The sequence below is a fragment of the Chroicocephalus ridibundus genome, chromosome Z (genome assembly GCF_963924245.1).
Source record: "Chroicocephalus ridibundus chromosome Z, bChrRid1.1, whole genome shotgun sequence".
NCBI classification, from domain to species: domain Eukaryota; kingdom Metazoa; phylum Chordata; class Aves; order Charadriiformes; family Laridae; genus Chroicocephalus; species Chroicocephalus ridibundus.
The window spans coordinates 74960729-74978634 of NC_086316.1; the positions used below are offsets into that span (position 1 = coordinate 74960729).

General features: G+C 43.4%; 1 protein-coding gene across 2 annotated transcripts in view; it reads left to right on the forward strand.

The window, feature by feature from the left end:
• CCBE1 (collagen and calcium binding EGF domains 1) overlaps positions 1–17643 on the forward strand; it is a 104990-nt gene extending 87347 nt beyond the window's left edge. Inside the window, exons 6-11 of one of the 2 annotated variants that reach the window (XM_063319859.1) lie at positions 4433–4539; positions 9629–9749; positions 11712–11851; positions 11943–11978; positions 12537–12572; positions 13670–17643. In XM_063319859.1, coding sequence (XP_063175929.1) covers positions 4433–4539; positions 9629–9749; positions 11712–11851; positions 11943–11978; positions 12537–12572; positions 13670–13903 — 674 coding nt within the window. In that variant the 3' untranslated portion in view covers positions 13904–17643. Of the gene's footprint in view, positions 1–4432; positions 4540–9628; positions 9750–11711; positions 11852–11942; positions 11989–12536; positions 12573–13669 lie in introns of both variants that reach the window. The other variant, XM_063319860.1, reaches the window with a different exon arrangement.
• Positions 17644–17906: the final 263 nt, after the last annotated feature.

The following is a 17906-nucleotide window of genomic DNA, read 5'->3' on the forward strand; positions in this document are numbered from 1 at the left end:
CCCTAACGCACCCCAAAGAAAATCAGGATTTTCGGCAGCCGCGAGGATCCGGCTGTATCGATGCACCACCCCGTGGTCAGCCCCAGCCCTGCACCGCTCCAGAGATCACCGCATCTGTGCTGGAATTCCTTCCTAAGAAACAGATTGTTTGCCTTTTCATGGTAGCTGGAACACTTAAATTTGATTTTAAAATTTAGTGTGAGAGACATGAAAACACATGTATCCCTTTCCAGCTTTAGCCATGTTGCGTGTTTCCTGGGGGATTATTATTCACGTTTTCATCACGCCGTGCCTGAAGGCTGCAATCCAGGCACTTTTTTGACTCTGTAAGTGGGCTTGACTGAGCGCTTTGGGTTTGTGAGCAGGGCACAAGAATAGGGAGCATTTTTCCCGCTTAGGCAGTCGTGTTGCATTTGTCGGAGACAATACGGCTACCCACCCTGAAGTAGGCAAATGAAACCATCTCAGCAGGCAGAGCCCAGATAATACAACACAGATGATCAACTCAACAGCCTCCATGCGAAGACCGCCTGCGGCACAGCTCCCCGCAGAGCTCTCCCCCACCAGCTTCTCCTTCTCTTCCAGCATCAGCAAGACAGAGTCTTCCAGCACATGCAAAGAAAACACATTGCTCCGCCGGGCAGCTCCCTTATCGATAGGCACCGCGGGGCTCACTGGTGTCTCACTGAGATGAAAGGAACCCCATCAGGACAGCAACGTCATGCATGAGCTAGACTTCATGCTTTGGAAAGACTTCATGAAATGGGGATGGTTTAAACTTTTTCTGAAATCATTTTAGTTTCCCGGTGTAGGTCTGTGCAATGGAAACAGGCTTTGTAAGTGCCTTGCTCAATGCTGGCCAAACTGACCCTGGTAGGTGACCTTCGTATCTGCACCGTGCGTGGGTGGCTCCGTCTAATTGCTTCCTGCCCTCTCTGGCCTGTCCTAGGTGGCTCCTGGCTTTATCCATCCTTTGTTCTGGCTTTATTCGTAGTTTGGTCATGATACAGGATCGGATGGGGGTAGGGCGAATGTTTGATGGATGACTCCTTCCCTGGGCAAATCATCACCTCTGTCTGGTATGAGTTAGGGGGATTCCACCTTCCTCCTGGGACACAGCTCACGCTCGCTTATGTGACACTGTTGGACTTCTTCCTCCGACAAGTCAATCCAACTGGATTTGCAGAAATCTCACTGGTATGATATTTCCTAAACATTAGCTGACCGCCCCCCACCCCAACCCCGCATTCATGTCCGTGGATTGCTACAGCCCTGTTTTATCTATACTTGTCAGCCCCGTGTACCACATCCTTCCGGAAGATAAACTGGATTTTATAATGAAACACGAGGCCAAAATCACTGCTTCTTAATCTGCACGTAATTCCGCTGATTCTAGTGGGATTGCATTAGGTTTCAAATAGCAGAGGCTCTGGCAGTTTCTCCCTATGACTGTATGTTGCTCTCAGCAACATTTCTTAACACAATGTGTGCGAGTTGTGAGGGAACTCATTTGGTAAGATAGCTATTAAAAGAAATTTTGGTTAAGAGTAGTACCAAACACAAATTGTATCAGAGTTTGAAAAAAAAAAAAAAAAAGTCATTTTTTCTAATGGTTTTGTATGTGCAGCTGTAAAACATACAGGGGTCCAAAAATGGACATGTCAAAACACTGATTTTTTTAAAGTAAGCTGCAAAATCGGAGACGGAGGAAGAACTCCATGAGGGAGCCACAGTACTGGCTTGTGGTCAAGAGAAAACTTGACCACATTATAGAATTATAGAAATATCAAGAGGTGTCTTGATTACAGCATATCAATTCCTTGTTAAGGGAAAAAAAACACCTGTGTACTGGAGATTTTTTAATCTATCAGAGAAAGACCTATGGGCAAAGAGGCTTTGGAAGACATCAAAGGCAAAACGATTAGCATTAGGAATAGAGCAGTGAGGAGGGAAACAAGCGGATGCTGCCTATTCAGGTATCTTCACGCAAAGGCTGGAGTCCCTCTGGGAGGTGGTGTGGCCAAATAGTCTTGGAGCCAGCATAGCTGCAATTTGGTAAAATTCTATTATATGTTATGTAGAGTTCCTCATAAAGCCCCAGTACCTTTTGGCCTTAAATCTTTGGGCCACCTAAACGCTGTACAGAAAGCTGTTGAGGTGTACCCAATCTGCCTGCTATCAGAAAGGGCCAGGAAGAGCAGCATGCTTACTCTCATGAACGTGATGAAAAAAATAAAGAGGAGTATTGTGGGTTATTGTAGTGCCAAAGAACTGCAGCTGTGGGAGCAGGCAGTTGATGAGTGGGGAAAACCCCCAAGCCTTTGCCTTCTGGTCTTCTAATCAGTTCAGCGCTAATGCCAGTGTCTTTCTGCTGCTGGTCATTCCCGCATCTGGCCCTTACAACCCTCACCTACCTGATTAGGAGATAAGAGAAATAAACTTTTCATAGAATCCCAGTATCATAGAATTCCAGGTTGGAAGGCACCTCGAGGATCATCTCGTCCAACCTTTCTTGGCAAAAGCACAGTATAGACAAGAGGGCCCACCACCCTCTCCAGACAGATCTTAAAAGTGTCCAATATTGGTGAATCCACCACTTCCCCTGGGGAGATTATTCCAATGGCTGATCTCTGTGAACAATTTTTCTCTTTTGTCCAATCAGAATCTCCCCGGGAGTAACTTGTACCCTTTGTCTTTTCCATGTGACTCCTTGTAAAAAGGGAGTTTCCATCTTCTTTGTAGCCACCCTTTAAATACTGGAACATGGTGGTAAGGTCTCCCTTAAGCAGCCTGTTCTCAAGGCTGAACAAACCCAGTTCTCTCAGCTGTTCCTCATAGTGGAGGAAACTTTCCTGAAGTTTCCTTCCCAGTCCTTTGATCATCTTAGGGGCCCTTCAGTGGACGCTCTCCAGCCTGTCCACATCTTTTTTGTACAGCGGGGACCAAAACTGAACACAGTATTCCAGGAGAGACCTGACAAGCGCTGAGTAGAGTGGGATAATGACTTCTTTATCTCTGCTGGTGATGCCCTTGTAGATGCAACCCAGCATCCTGTTGGCTTGCTTTGCCACAACAGCAGGACACTGGTCACTCACATTGAGCTTGTTGTCCACCAGGACCCCCAGGTCCCTTTCCACAGAGCTGCTCCCCAGCCAGGTAGATCCCACTCTGTGCTGCACTCCTGGGTCGTCTTCTAAAAGCAAGCATACCTGAAGTGGCATTATATCTAATGGACTAAACATACTGAAAATCAATTTTTCCTAAATTTGTGCAATGGTGGTCCATAGATGACCATTTGCTGGGTGCAATGTTCCTTAGTGGACCCTGCAAACATTTAAAGTCAAGTACCACATGATATCTTTGCTATTAGGAAGTTCCAGTTTTATTTAAAATGATGCAGATGTTTTCAAAATCAATACACATTTTTGAAAAGATGAAGGACATCAGAGTGTGTGTCCAAGTGAGAAGTATAATGCAATAGCTAAGTGCATTGTAGTTGATCGTTTTTGAAGATTGTGGCTTTAACCAGGAGCACCTGCAGAGCTTTTCCATTACGGGACATGCTCTGAATGGTCAGTGTTCAAACGTGTCCAATAACCCTTCCAGGTAACATTGTACAAGGCCACACATCGTATGCAGGGCCTCAGTACACTCGATGCTTCTCAACAACTATATGTGAAAGAAAAAAAAGCTCACCTAGAGTTTGCCAGTATGTGTTATTCTGTGTTTTGGAAACCATATTTCTCTTTAAGCCAACACCTGTTAAAACAGTGCTTGTTTGTTTGCGATGTGGAAGTGCTTCACTGTGTATGAGAATGGGAAAAAGGACAAAAAATAACACTTGCAATATGTCTTACAGTTTGAATCATTTAAAGGATTCCTGAAAATATCCCATTCATGTGTAGTATCAACAGGTGTGACCCTTTCTCTTGTGTGGATTTAAATCCCTGTCATTAATCTCAATCCCCATCTCCGCTCAGGTTGATTCCATCACATGGAGGAATAACCGGCGATGACAAAGAGCAGTTTGTGCAAAGTGAATTAAATGACCATATTGTGAGGGATTTTACTGTAATTTATAGCATATGAAAATGTGCCCTTGAGGGGACTGTAAATCAATTCAAATCTATAGGGTTAGCCCACCCTACACACAAAGATAAAAGAAGGGGTGTAAACTTTTTCAGGTATTAAAAAAAATAAATTCTTTGGGGACTGTTAACTGGAAACAGCTGCTTTTAAAATGAGATCAGAGCTGTCCCTGCGAAGTTTCTAAGCCTTACATAGCAATTCACAGCCAAAGCATTAATAATGACAAGATTCCTCTTTTCACAGTCTGGGGAAATGTAGCAAACTTCAAGTTGCTTTTGCAATCACTTTATGAATGTCTTTGCTTTGGATCTTTATATTTGTATTGGAAACTGCTTTCTTTCAGCTGGGCTTCCTGAGAAATCTGAAAATGTGGCAAAATCAGGGACATGCTGTGCCTCTTGTAAGGAGTTTCATCAAATAAAGCAGACGGTTTTACAACTGAAGCAAAAGGTATGAACATTGATCAGTCATGTCTTTACCAGACCTGCACGTTTTATGACACCTGAGGTTAAATTTAAGTGTTTGTAGCCGTCACTGCTGTGTGGCTCTTGTGCCTATAAAGATGATGGCAACACACTTTAAAATCATCTAGGAATGGCACTTCTTTATGCTTCCGTATTGCTTGTCAGCGGATTGCTAACCGAGCTCGTGGAGCTGTGCTACCAGCCTCGTGGTAACACAGTCTGGCAAACACCCCTCCCAGTCTGAGCCCAGGTTTTTTGGCAACCTGCACTGGCCGCAGCTTTTCATTCACTCTGAACGCACAGGATTTTGGACTTGATCCACCTTTAGTGTATGCAAGTGCAAGACGTTCTGCAGATGCGGGAACGTGGGAGAACATGATTTTGCATTAATAGAGTGCTGATACGGGATTCTTGCCAAAGAGGAGATGCATGGCTAGACAAAAACATCACTAGCAGATACCTTTGATTTTTTTAAAAGGAAAAACCCTCAGCCCCAACCTTTTTTGTTTCACCTGTGTCCTTGCAAGTAGAGAATGATGCACTTAAACCTTCCCCTGGCCTTTAATCACATCTGTAGGTGGCCCCCTTTTGCACCTGAGTAGGATTGAAATAACCCAGAGACCCAGCCCAGGATTTGGAGAGCCAAGTGCAGGGGTGCAGGTGTAATGCCTTTTCTGGCGACATCTCCTTTGAACATTGATGTTCTCTGAAATGGAAATGTTCTGCAGGAATATTCTCAGCAATGTATGTTGACAGGCTGTAATTATTTCACCCAGGGTGCTCATTTAATTTCATTGTGTCAAAACACAATTTCGTATATTCACTTGTTCCATTTAATGTTATTCATTCAGTGTAATTTATAGTGGGAAGAAAGAAATCCACTTCGCTAAAATTACATACACTGAGGTTTGTGATACTCTTTACCATGAAAACCTCAAAATGTCACGCTTTCCTTCTGAATCAGCAGGAAGACAAGTGTGGAAGTGACAGAATTTCATGTGCGATGGAAATTCTGGTTTTCAAACAAACAGGTAGCAAACAGGTTCAAAAAGGATCCATGGTTTGGAGTGGCTGTTTGTCCAGCCGCAGTCCGTGATGCTGAGCAGGCTGGCACTGACCCCAGGGAGGGATCCGGGGTCACGCTGTTGGCCAAGCTGTTTGCTGCAAGAATTGATGGAAGCCAATGGCCTGGATTAATGGAAAGTTTTCTGTGTCTAACTTCCACTTTTAGGTGCCTGTATTCAAAGTTCAGTCCTGGAAAATTAAGACTGTCAATACCTGTCACCATGGGCACTTGTACAGTGCCCACTCTTGCCTCATAGCTAAGTGCTGTCATGGTCCATAGCCTAAATTTTCCCCAAGTATCTTCCTAGAGGGACTTGATCTTTGGCATCCTCAGAGGGAGCCCACCGGGTTGTGCCTCACACAGACAGAGCTGGGAGACATGGTCCCCTGGAACCCTCAGCGTTTTTTACCCCTAGAAAGGAGAGCTTTTGTCCATGCTGAGCAGAGATCTGGCCTCATGCTGCTTCTCTGCACAGGGAGACAGGAACCCTCATGTTTCACTATCCGCTCCCCATGGCCAAGTTCTTCTGGGGAGGACGGCTCTCAATATCTGTGGTTGAAGCTGTTCTGTTTTGCACAGAAAAATTCATTTCTGTCTGCCAGAGAATGAGTCTTCAGTCTTGTGGTCAAGGCTTTCAGATTCTATGAACTTTATGCAAAATTATGTTTAGCAGAAGAATCTGTGAAGGATCCAATCCAGCAAACCCTACAACTGGGAACTGGGGTGTGCTGGAAGTGGAAGGTGTGGCAAGGTGTATCTGCTCAGGAAAGGACAGGGGTGAACTCAAGTCCTGCTACCTCTGGTCATGGTGCCAATACCTTTCTGGAGGATCGCCACATCCATTGCAGATCCAGGACAGAGTACTTCTAGGATCAGGAACAGAAAGTCTCCTTGCATAGTCATCAGGGGGATGCACTGTCTCAATATACCAGGGGGCTGTGGGCAGTCCTAAGTTGATCTCAGACCTTGCTGGAAGGAAGAAGAGTGGAAAGCTGAAAAACTGGTGGAAAGATATCTGACACTGACACACAGCCAACAATTTTAAAAAAAATCAAATAAGCTGGATCCTACACAGATGTGCTTAAACGTCTCAATTAGAAAGCCATGTTCCACATCACTCCTGTAAAGCACTGTCAAAGTCATCTAAACCACAGATCTCCTAGAAACTACCCAAAACTCTAGATGCAGCATGCAACACAACATATGGGAGTCTTGTTTCTTTAGAATTTTCTGTCTTTCTTTAGAATTTACTCTTGCTAATATTTGCACGCACATGGAAAAAAAATTATTTTCCAAGGGACATTAAGATTTGGAGTTCTGGATGGAGAAAGCCAAGGTCACTCTGGACCAGGATCCTGGTTCAGTTAAAAGGTGAAATAGAAATTAGGCCAGCGAGTATAGCCTATCCCTAAGAGGATGTGAGTCAACATCAAAAACACATGGTTTGGCCCAAGTATATGTAACAACCATTTTCTGGCCAGAAGATATCAAAGAGCAGTGAGCTAGACCAGAGCCTGGGTATTTTGGCACTCCTAGTGTATGCCTCAAGTCCAGCTGACTCAGTGGGGAAGCATGTGTAGATGCTTTCACAGCAGCTATGTGATTTATTTTTTTTTAATTTACTAAGTTGTTACAAGGGCCTTGCTGTCTGGAACAAGTCAATATTTAAGCAACAGAAAAGAATACACTTCCAAATCCTCTTCATGATGAGTCTTTGCTACTAAATGCACCTTTTTACTCCAGCCTGGCCGTTTGCAATATAACCTGAAGAGGATTCACAGCAGGGACTATATACTAAGTGACACCTATTTATCAGCTGGGATAGCAGTAGATCCCCAAAATAGGATCTGGTCAGAAATTTAAGTACAAGCTCTAAAGAGGCTATCAATTAATCTGTCACTTAACTATGGCCATCCCTAAGGAGAAACTCTTACTGATGACACTGAAAATATTCTAAAAATTGCCTGAAAAATATAATGCTCTCAGGTAGCCACAGGATTTAACTCTGTGTCTCGGTTTTAGCATGGCAGTGTTGGCACTGCAGATTGATTTGTGTCACATAATGGAAGTTTTGCAGCATGATGGTCCTTGCACCCTTCCGTTTGTATCCAGCCAGGACAGGGCTTATCTGGGCAGGGTGGATGCACTTCCAGGAAACAAAACTTGTCAGTGTGCTGACCAGAGCGGGCCAGTGGACCTCCTTGTGCTGGTCCCTGGCCAGCATGGCTATGAGAGCCCCCAGCTACTCAATTTTCCTCTTCAGCTCCAGGTGTAAGGTGCTGTGACCCATGGAGTAGCCCTTCATCTTCAGCAGTCCCACGCTTTGGTCTGTGCTACAATGGCTGGGATGTTGGCTGAGAAAGCTGCAGGGTCATTGGCAAACAAGGCAGATGTTTTTCCTTTGGAAAACCAAAGATGAGAGCACAAAGGGCACACCAGTAGGTGTGCTGGATCCCCATTTTCTGTGTGAGCAGGTTCATAGGAAACATAAGAAACACCCTGTGGGGCTCCTGTGAGGTGCTGACCTCATCCAGCCACTGATTTCAGTAGGGGTGGAGTGAGGCTACCAAATTCTTGTACGACTTACATCATGTCGCTCAATTTGCCTATAGTGCAGTCATCTTGTCTTTGGAACAGCAAAACCTGAGTCACAAATGTCTGATAAATCCTTGTATTCCTGTCATCACATTTTGAATTCCAGTCTGAAAAATCAAACTGGTGTTTTGGAAATGTCACCAGGAACTGTCTCAGCATTTCTAACTTTTTTCTTTCTCACTTTTGCTTCCTTCGGAACTGCTCTGTGCATCCAACCCCAAACTGCAAGCAGCACTGGCCGCTTTTAAAGTGAATTCCTTAACTAATAACTTGTTTTCCAAAAGAAATCTGCCCAGTTATAGTATGCCCTGCAAGGGCACACCATTATTATTTTTTCTCTGCTTTACAAACATTAGGCTTGCACTAAGGGCAAGAGAGTGTATATCAAATAATTACAGAAACAAGTAGGAGTCTTGAGAACAGTCCAGTGCAGGGAACTCCAAATAGCTGATTAAAAGCATTGTCAGATAATGGGAGTCATCATGTATTTTATTTAATGCAGCTCTCCCACGCAAATGTTGCTGAATCCAGCATCAAACTATCCGGTGAGCCAAATTCATTAGGGGCAGCAACAGAGCTGACCCAGGGATAGATCTGCCCTGGTATTGATGAAACAGCTCTTCAGTTCCATTTGGCAGAGCAGAATTCCCAACTCTACATGCAGCCACTCACTGCTAATAAACTTCTTTCCTCGCTGCAAACCAGCCTCCTGGCTTGTCATCTCCCTTCAGCTGCCTCTGGAGTGACTAAACATTTGCAGGATATTTCTAAATACGTTTAATTATTATATATATTCAGTGTGGGCAGATTAATGTTTAATGGATAATTAAACATCTGATGTAACAGATAATGACATTTTAAACTATAGTGTGCAATTCTCCCTACATTCTCACTTACTTTAGCTTTGTGACTCTATGCATAGCAGATCCAGACATCTGTTGGGTTAAATAGTACGGTTACAGGGCCAGATACGCAAAGGATTGGGGGCTCTCATTGAAACCTATGAAAAATTAGAGGCTTGCGCAGCAACTGAGAACTTAAATATCTGAGCCAATATTGCTCCGAGAAAGGGCAGCAAATGAATAGAGAAAACTTCAAATAAGGAAAAGGAGGTTTCCTGAGGAGATCCAAGCAGTTACAAGACTTAAATTTTTGACAACTTATTCCTGTATCTCTCCTGCATTTCTTCTGCCCTCCATTTGGATTGACTTGCAGTATTTCCACAGTGACTTGAAAAGTGAACAGCCTCACACAGTAAATTTTTTTCTGATGATTTCAATGGAGGATATGATTAAACATTTTATATTTTCCTGAAGCATTTAAACATGCTGTTTGTCCACATGAAAGCTTAACCAAGAATGTAATGTAACCAGCTGAATGACGAAGGGCTTACAGTGATTTTTGGTTTTGGCAGGTTGCTTTGCTACCAAATAATGCTGCTGATCTTAGCAAGCAAATCACTGGTGAAAAAGTGCTTGCATCTAATGCATATATCCCTGGCCCCCCAGGCCAGCCTGGTCAACAAGGCCCTCCAGGTAAGATACAGACCAGAGGGATGCAGTAGTGCAATAGTGCCATGAATTAAAATAATAAGCTTCAATCTTTCAGTGTGATAGGATTTCACATGTTTCATATTTTTATTGTTACTATTATATTTGCATTTGTGCTAAATTTATAAAGCAAACTTTCTGGTCATTATGGTCAGCCTCTGCCACTTGTCTAACATCATCCATTGTGTCTTAGTCTCCATGTGTTTCTTGGCGTGCAAGCTGTGTTTGTCCCATATGTGTTAAATTTCTCCCTCTCCCCAGGATATCTCACCTGCTTCAGCTGCCATTTCCTGTATTTTAACTCTGTCTTAAAACACTCTCCATTTCATTTCAGGAATATCTATCGCTTTAGCTCACTGTCATTAGTAGAGCAGAAAATGTGCTTTCAGTTTGCGGGGGTCTGTGCCAACTCTTTTCTTTTTCCTTGTCTGGTTTTGCAAGGTTTTATGTTGTGTTCCAGATTCAAAGGAATCTGAAAAGAAAAGTGAAACTCCACTCACACCTTCTTTGCTAAGGTATAGCTTGAAACAATGAGAAAAGCAGAGAGTTCCTAAAGCTCTTAAGAATTCTCTAACAGAGAGTTCTTAAAGCTCTGAAACCTTGCAGCCTGCAGCCAGTGATGCTAAAAATTCTGCAAACTCTGTCGAATGCAGATCTAATTTGGGGTTAGCGATAGATCCAAGGAATTTTAGCATTGTGCTGAGATTCAGGAATATTTTTACAGAGGAGCAGCAGATGTTCCTCACAAGGTTTGATTTACTCCCTTACCGAACTGCCCCCCGTTTATCCCCACTTTTGCAGTCTTGCTTTGAGTTTTTGAGTCTTTATCCCATTTTCTCGGAGGATGAGTATCTTCAGCCTTCGGTATATCGTAAGTGCAAGGACAGTGTGGTTGGAGGTTCCCCCTCAGCCTGCGAAACGTGGACTCCGCCGCCTTCCAATGCCTCCACCCTGGGCCCGACCCTTCCACCGGGCTCCCCCATGGATGAGCTCTCCAAGGTGCTGCAGGATTCTCCCGTCCGCGGGAAAACCGCCCCCCCCCCGCCCCCTCCTCCTCCTCCCCCCGGCCGCCAGCAGCAGCGCGGCTGGGTCTTCAGGAGGACTCCCGGAGGCTCAGCACTCAACCCCACCTTACTCCTTTTGAAAACCCTGACGGTAAATATTCCGTCCCGCTGAAACCTTTTTACTCGCTGTCCTTCGTTCCTATGTTTTTCACAGGCCTTCTGTATGAACAAAACTGCTTTCGCTTCTAATTATAAAGCAATTCAGCTAGTCACACTTTAGTGGTCTTTATTTTGTGTTGTTTCAGGTGCCTGATCTTCTGTTTTGCTTTTCACAGTGTTTCTCTTGAGCTAAACATGTGCTTTGTTGCCTGTGTGCTTCCTAAAAACTAGCATTCTCTGCTGAACTGGCAGAAGCTGAAAAGGATAAAAAGCAAAATGGAGCAAAATACAGAGCTTTATTTTGCCCCTAACACATTGGCTTCCAAACCGGGCAAAAGAGAGGTGCAGCCCACCACTGAAAAGGGCTTGCTTCTGTGCCAGTCACGCAGATGCCTTCAACCCAACATTCCCATGAGTTTTCTGAGACTATCTTTTTATGGGATGTTTCTCAGACATGACTTGTTCTTTTCTTCTTTCTGTGAAAATGAGGCATTTCTGCTTTTCTTTTCACTCTCAGTCTGTGTCCCTAACCACCTGGCAGTGGCGGTTTTGGCTTCCCTGTATACACGAGCTTTAATTGTTTTGTGAAGATCTCTTGTAGTCACTGTGACAAGGAGTAATGTTATCTCAGAGGACTGCTGTGTTGGTTGTGTTGTTGTGGATTTGGGTGTACTAAGGCAACCAGTCCATTGGGTGGTTCAAAAAATGGCCAGTCCCCACTACTTGCACTGAGGAAGTGTCCCGAAAGCCTTCCTTGGCAGGTAACCTTTGCTGTCGATTGCAGGGGCTCCAGGACCAAAAGGGAGTCAAGGAGTTCCTGGGTCACCTGGACCTCCCGGACAGCCAGGCCCTCGTGGATCAATGGGACCTATGGGCCCATCTCCAGACATATCACATATTAAGCAGGGCAGGCGGGGCCCCGTGGTCAGTATTCACATCTCCCATCATGCATGCCACAATCAGTTTAGCTCCACAACTTCTCACGTCCTTGTGAACACTTTCTTTTCTCTTGCAGGGCCCACCAGGAGCCCCAGGGAGAGATGGTAGCAAGGTGAGGAGAGGTACTGTTTTCCATAATGTGGGCACATGCACATGTGAAATGCAGGCTTGCTAGAGAGACCCTACACACACTTGCAGTCACACCCTTTTACGATCTCATTTGCTTTGCTAAGCTGAAAATGTCCTGTTGTCCCATCCCTTCATGTCTTTCTTCTACTATCTTGTGCTTGCCATTCCTTAAGTCTTGCAAACAGCCCTTGCCGGGCTATCTGTCAGGCAGCCTCCTTTCCTTTCTCTGCAGCCGTTTTGGCTTTTCTGTGAAGACACGTTGATGCTTTAGCCCATTTCATTAGACTGCTCTTTTGTGAATTTCTCCTGTTAACTGGTTTGCTTGTTACTGTCTGGAAGATATATCAGAAGTGCCCAACTGCTCCCACTAGAATCAGCGACGATTTCTTGAGTTCCTCCTTCACTTTCTTTTCTTTTTCTGAGCATGCGCAAGCTGATGATTCTTGATCGGGGGACAGTAAGTAAGGGAGTCTGCAGATGATAACTGACTTTTTGGTTTCATTTAGTCACAGCAAACTAACTGCGGTGGTATTGATTACAGGGCGAGCGAGGCGCACCAGGACCAAAGGGGATACCTGTAAGTATTGCTCACAGCAGGAATTTCCACAAGAGTGATGCTGACTACTAAAGACAGGTCAGCCAAAAGGAAAAAAAAAACCTCTCCTGGGTCAAGAGCACAGTGAAAGTTTACATGCACAGAGAATGTTATTGAAAATAAAGTAATAACCTGTTTTCATCCAAGTGGTTTTGCCTGCACACCTCCTCCCTTGCTGGGTGTGACACTGAAGGCAGCAAGTGCATCTCTGCCCTACAAGAGCAGTGGGACATCCTCAGAGGGCACTAACATGAGATCCCACGCAGAGTGCTAGTTAGTACAGTTCAGCCACCACTCCTAATGAGAGCTGGATCCCTGGAACCTTTTGAAATCCTGCCCCTTGTCTCCCTCTGGGATTTGGGAAGCTATAGGCTTTGTGCAGGTCATCAGGAGGCTGAGTATTTACAATCTGTTGTCAGGTGAAATTGTTTAAAAATTCATTTATTGCGGTGTTTTCTCACTAGTGGAATGGCTTTTTAAGAGTGTGTCCAGTAGGGTGTCCTCAGTATTAAACAATGTACTTTACTGTGTGAAGTCAGCTAAAAAGACGTGATGATTTCCGAAAATCAGATAAAACCAGATAGATACTCTCTGCATTGTAATTACCAATATATTTAGTAAGTGATGGGCAGCAGTGGGATTACTATACTGAAAAGATACCTTCCAAATACCAGCACTCTTGAGAAAGAATTTAAAATAAATAATCATTATTGATTGGTTAGTCACTCTAAGACTATAATTTCTATCAGTTTAACAAGAAGGAACACAAGGAACCAAGATTTATCTCCCCTATTCCCATGAGGTGCCAAGATACTCTTAGGAGGCAGATATAGCAAAGGAATTGTTAAGTAACAGAAGGGCTGATCGTCTTGTAAATGTAGGCTCTGTTTGCAAAAACATTTTTGTTCTTTTGAAAATAGTTTTCTGAGCAGGTGGATTAAAACAGAGACTGTTAATTTCTGGCAACTGAAATGAAGCGGTATTTTACTCTTACCCCTGCAAGAGTAATTATATCAGCCTTTCTGAAAACTGTAAGAGCAAAGTGGAATATAATTAATGACCATGCCTTGTGACTGCAGGGCCCACCAGGTTCATTTGATTTCCTATTGCTGATGATGGCAGACATCAGAAACGACATCGCTGAGCTGCAAGAGAGAGTGTTTGGACACAGGACTCATTCATCAACAGAGGAGTTTCCATTACCTCAGGAATTTACAAATTATCACGACACAGTAGATTTTGGATCTGGGGAAGACTACAAACCACGGGCAGCACCCAGAGACTCCAGGATACAGAAGGCAGCCCATCCTTAGCTACGCCTACTGAAAAATAGAGCCCCGTTAGAGTTCTTCAATATAAAAATGCACTGACAATGTAAAAAAAAAAAATATATATATTATTTCCCAGTTTTCTCTCTGCTTTTCCCCAACTGTGCTGCCTGTACTTTAGCTTTCCTGGTTCATGGTAGCCTCCTTGCAGTAATTCGATACCGTCAAGCCTGCACTTTGCATTGTACCTAGACTATAAAAAAAACCTTCTTAGTATATAATACATTTAAGGCATGCGCTAGCTAATGGCACAGACCACAGCATTTCATCTGCCTACCTTGCATTCTATGTCCAAATGACCCAGTACCCAAATTTTGGCAGTGGTAGAAGGGGAGCTGACCATCATCTCTGAATGATGTCAATAATTAAAGCCTTGTTCCACATTTACTTTATACATGTAAATGTATTATACCACTGAACTCAAGTCTCCAGCTACTGTTCCCAGGCTTAGGAGACTGTGAAAAGCGGATCCCTGTTTCACAGCAGAGGCCACCTGTAGGTGAAATGTATTTTTCTATTACGTCCCACCAAAGGCCAAAAAAAAATAAAATATTGTGAAGCAGTGATAAAAGGGCGCTGCTTCTTGATCTGGAAATTATTGGGCTTTGTGTTGCTAGAGTATCGTTCAAAGAGATTCAAAAAGATGTCTTTGTCTTAAACTAACACTACTTTTCCCTTACCGTTTTCCCTCCGCTCAGTGTGACGGCCAGTTCCCTTCCTCAACAGATTAATGCTGCATACATTACACAAAGACAAGCAAGAGAATAGGGGATATATAAAGCAGGAAAACCAAGCACAAGTGAATCAAGTAGGCTTATTGGGAAGCAGAAGGAGTCAGATTCTGACCTCCTGTAGGTGCATGTCTTCCTCGGTGAAATGCTGAAGTCCAAGTGAAATCGAGATCAGAGAGAGGCCACGTGTTTGCAAAGAGACTCCGTCTGTTTTGTTCCTCTGCTGCGTGAGAGCAACCTAAATGGCGTTCACGGAACTGGAACACAGAGTTGCAGTGTGTTTGGCTGGGTGTATGAGGAGTATGAGTAGGTGCAGGAGTGCACGTGACAAAACCTTTTCAGCTGGTACGAGGATGGCTAAGGTGAGGTACTGCACATGCGATCCTGCATTTGTGAAGGGGGATGAAAGGGAGTGCCCTTTTTTTACACTGGAAAATTGGATGCACAAGTTAGACCATACCTCACGGATGATGTGTGTTACCATTTCTTTGGGATTACGACAGCTGCTGAGGACTTTGCCATGCCTAGAAGATTAAGGAGTATATTAAGCACAAAACTTCAATGTTGTATCTGTGTAGCTGCTACGTCTACAGTATGTTTCGTGCTGGGTTGTGTCCATGTTGCAAATGCAAAGAAAAACTTGTTATTTTGACACGTTTTTCTGGGCTTGTATGTTCTGCTAGAATAAATACAGGTAAAAATATAAGAAGGCCCATTTCAGATAACCCGTAAAGGTTTGGATTCCTTTGCATATTCTCTGGGCCAAAAGATGGTGTAATCCCTACACCACCGGAGCAGGTCATGTTGTATAAACAGCTGGCTGCCTAGACCTTTCGTATCTTTTGTATATTATCTTAAGAGAACGTGTTCATTCCAGTCATTGCTTCCCAACTCCTCGCTATCACTATGCCACAAGCAAGGGCATTAGCTTTAAGAACATTAATGTTCTGTACTCCGTGTTATATGTATATCAATATTTACAGAGAAATGACCGAGTTACTGGGATAGCTTAGAAAAAATGATAAGCGCTCTCACCCTGTGGTCTTTGGGCTTCTCCTCTGGGAGGAGCTCTGCCACCAGCTGCAGAGCCAAGTAGTTTTGTGAACATGGTAACAGGGAAATAAGTGAGATTTGGGGAAGGAACCTGTGGCCGAAAAACAGATGGCCTTACATACAGCAGGCTGAAAGACAGAATGAACTGAGGCATTTAGGTCTTATTTGCTTATTTCAAGCAAGCAACTAGATATAAATAACATTGTTCAAGAATATGCAATTTTAAGTAAATTTGTTAAATGTCAAATGTATTAACACTTGCAAATTATGCAGCTCCTGCATATGTTTACCACCACACCCCATCACCTGCTGGATCAGGTTGATTCCCACTATAGAATTAGTAGCTGCAGTTTTTTGGACCATCAGATACAGAATAATGAGTTAGGTGTGTGACTTCCTACATACCAACTAAATTCTATTGCTGCCTGCCCACAAGAAGATGTGTTCTGGAAAAGGCACTTAATTTAGTTCTAAGTTCTGCTTTTCCAAATGTGGACAAATACCAAATGAGAAGTTCCTACAGTTTGACCATCAAATTCAGGGGCAGGTGACAATTTACCCTGCTGTGCATTAGTATCCAGGGAAGGGAAATTCTGAGACTGGGCCAGAAAAACAGATAAAATACATGCCTCACTGGATGTACCGAAAGCTCAGAACATACAGACTCATGAACATAAAATATGGCACATGTTTGTGTGCCTTTCTGAATGGAAACCTCAGTAACTTTCCTTTCTGGAGTCTGCATCATCGGTTTTCACAGCCTAGAGCTGGGTTTCCAACAGACGTGCTCACTCCGTAAAAAAGGTGAAGGAAAATGCCCCTTGGGTCTGTCCCTGTGCTTCACCCTCCTCTTTCCAGACTCCCTGCCTCAAAGCTGTTGGCTGAGTCTCGGCAGCAAGAAGGGGATGCTATGGTAAAGAGAAGTGCGCCTGGCATGACACAGAAATGCCTGCGGGAGAGAGAGCCCCTCTCAGCACAGCTGCCTGGGAAGGTTCAGCCTTCTGTCTGCGTCGGGCTAACTTCTTTGCGTAGAGCTTTCTCATTTTATTTCTGATTAATTGTATGATAACTTCCATAACACACCATATCAGAAACATTTCATTAAGATTTCTCGATAAACACATACAGACCCTCAGACAGAAAAGTGACATTTTCTTCAGCATACCTAAAGTTTTATAAAGCCAGACCAGAGCAATCATTTCTAATTTTAGGCTTCGTTACCGGGGAGCCAGGGAAGTCATTACTTTGTAAATTATTTATTAATCTGTGGCCCCCAAAACACCACCACCCTCCACTCCGCCCCAAGAATCCAAAATAAGAATGTAGAAACATCTACACTCATGCCTAGTTTCATTACTAGGCTCATGCACATGACAACTTTGTTTCATATAAATACTATGTATAATTTTATTAGAAAGAAATATTATTTTGATGTTAAGACATCAAGTTATAAGCAGAAGGATAATAAAGAGTTTGTTATTTTATTAATATTAGAAATATATTTAATGGAAACATTTGCAAGAGTGTGTAGTGATGGGAAAGTGCTGATTGTTAATGGGTTTAACAAAATCGTAAAGCTTGGAAAATGCTTTCTTTCAACAGTGTGCCAAGTACATATGGGATTAGTCTTTCTTGCAAAGCTAGAGTACTGACACAGATGAATATAGTCAGGCTACATCACGAAAAGGAGAAGTAAATTGACTGTAAATGGAATTAAGTTAATGCCTGGAGTTATTGTTGCCATCACAGCGTGAGTAACCATCTTCTTAGAAGTATTTCAGAGTTAATATGCTAAGCCCCAGAGAAGCAACAAGAGGGGGGTGGGATCCAAGAATTTGTTAATTTCATGATAAAATCCATATGTTTGTTCCTATTACACATTCCAATAACTATACTGTTCACTTTATTTATATATGAAATACTAAAATGTGTATAAAATGACTGTGATTTTATGATGTATTCATAATAACAAAGATATTTTTTCTTACGTTGTCGGTAGCTGCTTTTGTTACACATCCTTTCTCTGAAATACAGCAATGTCGCCTGCAAGAGATAAGCAGCAGGAAACCTCCTTATGTGGCATTTTTCTTGCAGCTGAGTTACACGCGCTGCCAGAACTATGGGGGCACAGAATCACAGAATGGTTCAGGTTGGAAGGGACCTTAAAGATCATGCTGTTCCAACCCACTGCCCTGGGGCAGGGA